This window comes from Neomonachus schauinslandi, chromosome 3 (assembly GCF_002201575.2).
Source record: "Neomonachus schauinslandi chromosome 3, ASM220157v2, whole genome shotgun sequence".
NCBI classification, from domain to species: Eukaryota; Metazoa; Chordata; class Mammalia; order Carnivora; family Phocidae; genus Neomonachus; species Neomonachus schauinslandi.
Window position 1 is genome coordinate 192,820,551 of NC_058405.1, and position 5,701 is coordinate 192,826,251.

Genomic DNA, 5,701 nt, shown 5'->3' on the forward strand with positions numbered 1-5,701 from the left:
GGGGGTGGAGGGGTGGGGTGAGGGTTGGACGATGGATGGGGTGAGGGATGGAGGAGTGGAGGGGTGGGGCGTGGAGGGGTGGGGTGCTCCCCTCTCCCACCTGGTGACCAGGTGGTGGTTGTAAGCTGAGTTAATGTGGTGCTGTTCGCAGTTGTATTCCCTCCTGCTGTGACCGCTGACCTGCGGGGCTGTGCTGGTGGCCGGTGGGGGCTGGGGCTATGAGCGGTAAGGGTGGAGGTGGCCCGGCGTGGGGGGCTCCTATCGGCAGCAGCCCAGGCCTTGCTCTTCCGCGAGCTCACCTGTCCAGGGCGCTGCTGCAGGTCCTCGCGGCCTCGTTCTGCAGGTGTTTTGCATGCAGCTCGATTTTTTTCTCCCAAAACATCGTTATCACACCGACATCGAGGGCTACTCTTCCCGGGCGCTTCTGAGCATGGCTTTTACTCATTTTCTGGAAAAGGGAAAATTGATGGGACTTGGCGTTTTTGCTCTGTGGGTGGGACGGCGTGGTAACGACCATGGGGTTGGCTCAGCCCCACACACCGGACTGTCCCCCGCTTCTGTGAGCGCCCTACAGAAGCGGTGTCGGGAAGTCAGGCGTCAGAGGGCATGCAGCTGCATGCAGCAGGCGCTCTGTCCTCCGGACCGTTTCCTGCATGAATGCAAGTAGCAGCTAACAGCAAGTCCCGTTTGAGGCTTTGGGTTATTTCAAACCTAAATAAGGCTCTAGTTTTGTTAGTGCTCTGTGTGGGTGGCCTCAGGGAGTCCGGCTCGGAGCGGCATTGTCTGGAACACCGCCGCCGTGCGGCCCAAGCCGGGAGCCGAGCGGCCGAGCTAGGTGGCTGAGCCCGAGGCAGGTGCGGAGCCACGCTGGAAGAAGGCTCGGAAACAGCCAGGGCAGACTCAGGTGGTTGGAAGATACGCTTCCTGGACGGCGCCCCTGTTCGCCCGCTTTTAGAAAGCTTGACAACAGCTGTGGGTGTCCGATGCGCGCCGTGGAAGCGGGAGACGCAGGAACCGTGGCGATAAGCCGGGTGTGTGGATGCATCTGCGGCGTCCCCGCAGCAGAGCCCCCACAGTGGGTGCTGGAGCCCCGCCGTGAGTCACGGCAGAGTTCCCGTCACAGCGGTTTTACTTCTCTTCCTTAGCTCGGCGCCCCGGGAGAAGGCCGACACGGCGTGAAACGCTGCTGAATAGTGAGGGTAGAATTAAGTACAAAGTTACTTTCTTTCTGGCAAAAACTGGGGAGTCCAGAAGGAGAGAGCGGCCCGTCGTCGAGCCTGCTGCGAATCAGTAATTAATAAACATCTAGCGGCAGGCCCCGCGACACCCTGGGGAGCCCTGGATCTGCCAGGGAGGTAGGCACCCCTGCCTGCAACATCCAGGTCTGCCTGCGCCCGGCGCCGGCCCAGCCCGAGTCTCACAGCACAGACAATGTTGCCCCAAGCGTCTGCCCCGAGAGCGGTGCCATCCGGTGTGCCACGGGGCGCTCGGCTTCCGTCGGCCGAACGTGCCCTCGGCTCGTCAGAGATGCCTTCCCATGATAATGGAGGGAGGTCAAAACCCAGCCATGAATGCAGAGCTTTGCACACTGAGTTACTTCTCGTGGACGGAAGTGAGTCAGACAGCGGAGAAGAGGAAGCCCATCTTGACAGGGACGCGAGGCGATGCTCACTCCTGGAAGGAAGTCCTGCAGAAAGCTTCTGTGTGTGGGGAAGCAGGTCGGGGTGGACACAATCACAAAACAGCAGAGCGGCCCAGGGTGGGTGGAGAGCGGCAAGCAGGAAGGACACCAGAGGGTTATGAGATTGTTACGGAAACCTGGTGGATGCCTCGTAACTTACTTGGTGTTTACCTGGACAAAGGAGGAGCTTTTTGTACTCATCAGAACAGTGCGGTTCTGTCCCCACAATAGACACAGATCAATGGAACAGGACAGAGAGCCCAGAAATAAGCCCTTTGCTATGACAAAGCAGGAAAGAATATGCAATGGGGAAAAGACAGTCTCTTCCACAAATGGTGTTGGCAAAATGGACAGCCACGTGCGGAAGAATGACACTGAGCCACTTCTCACACCACACACAAAACTAAGCTCAGAATGGGAGTCCTGAAGCCATAAAAATCCTAGAAGAGAGGTCAGGCAGTAAACTCTCTGACATCGGCCGCAGCAACTCCCTTCTAGACACGTCTCCTGAGGCAAGGAGGACAAGAGCAAAGTGAACTTTTGGGACTTGATCAAGATAAAACCTTCTGCACAGTTAAGGAAACAGTCAACAAAACTAAAAGACAGCCTGGGGAATGGGAGAAGATATTTGTGAATGACATATCAGATAAAGGACTAGTATCTAAAATAGATGAAGAACTGATACAACTCAACACCAAAAAACGAAACAAAACCAAACAGTCCCATTAAGACTGGGCAGAAGACATGAACAGACATTTCTCCAAAGAAGGCATCCAGATGGCCAACAGACACATGGAAAGATGCTCAGCATCACTCATCGTCAGGGAAACGCAAACCAAAACCACATGAGACACCACCTCACACCTGTCAGGATGGCTAGAATCAACAACACAAAAAACAACAAGATTGGCAAGGATGTGGAGGACAAGGCACTCTTGTGCGCCATTGGTGGGAAAGCAGACTGGTGCAGCCACCGTGGAAAACAGCATGGAGGGTCCTCAAAAAGTTAAAAATAGAATTACACTAAGATCCTGAAATTCCATGACTGGGTATTGCCCCCCCCACCAAAAAACCCCAAACCACTACTTTGAAAAGATAATGCACTCTATGTTTATAGCAGCACTATTTACAATAGCCAAGACATGGAAGCAGCCCAAGTGTCCATCGACTGATGAACGGATAAAGATGTGTCGTGTACACAATGGGATATTATTCAGCCATAAAAAAGACTGGAATTTTGCAGTCGGCAACAACACGGGGAGCCCGAGACTGCGTCCCGCTCCGGGAACTAAGTCACACAGAGCAGGACGAATACCGCAGGATTTCACTTGTATGTGGAATCTAACACACGAAGCAAGTGAATAATCGCACAAAGAGCAGAATCAGACCCATAAACACACAGCGGGGAGGGGTGGAGGGTGGACAGAAGGGGCGAAGGGGCGGGAGGTGCCGCTTGCAGTTACGGAGCGAGTACGTCCCGGGGATGAACGCGCTCAGTGATCCCGCGATGGCGTCGTGTGGTGACAGGTGGGCCACACGTGTGGCGAGACCAGCACAACGTACGCTCCTGTCCAGTCACTCGGCTGCACGCCGAAACTCACTTTAAGTGTGTGTCAGCGGCACGCAAATAAAAATAAGGAGCTTTAAGGTGACATTTTATAAAACCCATCTTCTGACATCGTGCTTCACACATGTGTCTTCCAAAGCTGGAGGCTTGTGCTTCCTCGCAGGAAACGGAGCCGCTGTGCTCAGGGCAAGGGGCAGCCGGGCACAGCTGGGACGCGCTGGGGGCGCAGGGACACGGGCGCAGACCGAGAACAGCGAGGCGGACAAGGGGCCGCCTGCCGTCAGGCGCTGATCCTGGCTCCACGGGTCCTGGCTCCACGGTCAGACGCCTCCGCCCGCCTGGCCCTTCCCGCTGGCCCCGTGGCGGGACCTTCGGGACCAGGGATCCTCAGGGCTCATAGCGGGGAAGAGGCTAGGAACTTTCACAGCTGTTTGACAGGAATTTCATGTGGATTCCATAAAAAAAAATCTGGGGCTTGTATTTGATGCCTTTTAAATGTCATTTTCTACCATTCATTTTATTGTGTTTTACCAGAGTGCCCATCCATGACGGATTGGACACCATCAGGCCACGGACAGTGGCTCTGAGGAACCCCGTGGGCATGCTGTCCAGGCCGCTTCACCGGGGGCTTCTCTGTCCACCTCACGCCTCTGCTGACCGCTCCTGCCCTGGCTCCCTCTGCGTGCCCACTGACCGCGAGCAGCCCAGGAGCTGTGGCCACAGGCTCGAGCTGGCGGCTCCTTCCAGAAGTTGAGGTTTGGGGGAAACAGTGTCCCTGCCTGCCTGACCTATCTTAGGGACCCCGTTATTTCCTCTCTGGCTGCAGGGATCCTTCTTGGAAGCATCCACAGTGTCCAGGACGGCTACACCCAGGAAACACCTACAAAGTTGGAGCCCAGAGCAACGTGCAAACATCTGTTAAGTGAGCAGGACGTGAATGAAAGGCTCATAAGGAAAGCATCGTGAAGTTGTGCGGGGCTTGGGCCAGACCTCAGGGTGATCGTTGGCACTCAGCCCCTCCTGCAGCCAGCATGCGGTGGGGAGCCCTGAGGACCCTCCTGACCCCAACCCTGTGACCTTTGGGGGTGAAGGCAGTGAGGGGGTTTCCTGCCTGAGTCCAGAGGGTGTGGAGGTTGGGAGAGAAGCCCCCTCCCCAGGGCCTCTGGGCTCTATGCCTGGGTGGGCAGGGTCGGGCTTATGGCGGGGGGTGGGGGGCCCTGTGGGCACACACAGCAGAGCCCGGGCCCAGGACATGAGCCCATAGGTGGGGGGTGGTCAGCCTGGCAGGGCTGCACCAAGCCTGCTCTCTGGGGGTTCTTAGAAGCAAGTCAAGACCTGTGTCCCTCACACTTAATCAGGGTCAGGAGGGGACTGCAGGATTTGGGGATTCTCAACTAAGAAGCCGAGACTTCTGTGTTCTGACAACAGGAAGTATGGGACCCAAGAGGAGGGCCCCTGGGCTCTGGAGAGTGACTCAGTGCTGTCCCCCAGGCCTCCAAAGAGGGTGGGGTGTGGGCACAGGACAGGGGTCCTTGGAAGGGGGCAAGGGTTCTGGAACAGGCAGGGGTGCAGGGGGGGCGGGATTTTCTGGGAGGAGGGGACGGGTTTCTGGGAGGAGGAGTGCAAGGGTGTGGGGAGGAGGAGTACAGGGGTGCTGGGAGGAGGGGGTGGGGATTCTGGGAGCAGGAAGAAGCTTTGAGAGGAGGGCAGGGTCCCTGGAGAAGGGCAGGGTCCCCAGGAGGCCAGCTTCTGTGTGTGTCTCCTGCTTCCTGCTCAGCCCTCGGAGTGCTCTGGTCTCAGGGAAAGGTGGCTGTGGAGCCGTGGCCATGGATCTATGGCCTGTGGAGCTGTGGCCCATGGAGCCGTGGCCGTGGAGCCGTGGCTGTGGAGCTGTGGCCCATGGAGCTGCGGCTCGTGGAGCCATGGCCCATGGAGCCATGGCCCATAGAGCTGTGGCCGTGGAGCTGTGGCCTGTCCATGATGAGCTGACATGTGGCCAACAAGCCCACCACCACTGGTTGCCCGGCAGACTTAGTTTCGTGGCTGTGCAGCAGATGGACTGACGTGGGCCCGTCACCAGCACTGCCCCTGGGGTCACCCTCACTCGGCTTCCTGATGGCGGCTGACCCTTGGTCTGAAATACTCCTGGCTGTAGGGCTGGATGTGCCAGAACACACCAAAAATTTCAGTTCTACTATTGGTTAGAGAAGGGTCCAGTCAGGCTGCCTAAGTGTCCCCTGTGACCGATCCTCTTGGACTCCTGCTCTCAGGTCACCTGTGAGGGCACACGGGTCCTGAGTCCTGTGTGAGTGCCCGCCGTGGCCTGGCCCGGGTCTCCGTGGGCAGCTCCAGCACCAGGTTCTTGGAGGAGGCTGCAGCCCCCCGAGCCCCGCACTATCCTAGGAACGCCCCTGCGGTCGGGGCCCAGGGAGCGACACCAGGCCCTGTGTCCC

At 57.7% G+C, this 5,701-nt stretch overlaps 1 protein-coding gene across 1 annotated transcript in view; it reads right to left on the reverse strand.

Annotated features, from left to right (window-relative positions):
- Nucleotides 1-382, reverse strand: part of PDCD1 (programmed cell death 1) — a 7,520-nt gene extending 7,138 nt beyond the window's left edge. The window contains exons 1-2 of the mRNA XM_021679028.1: nt 300-382; nt 101-193 (exon numbers count right to left, since the gene is read on the reverse strand). Coding sequence (XP_021534703.1) covers nt 101-193; nt 300-382 — 176 coding nt within the window. The remainder of the gene's footprint in view (nt 1-100; nt 194-299) is intronic.
- Nucleotides 383-5,701: the final 5,319 nt, after the last annotated feature.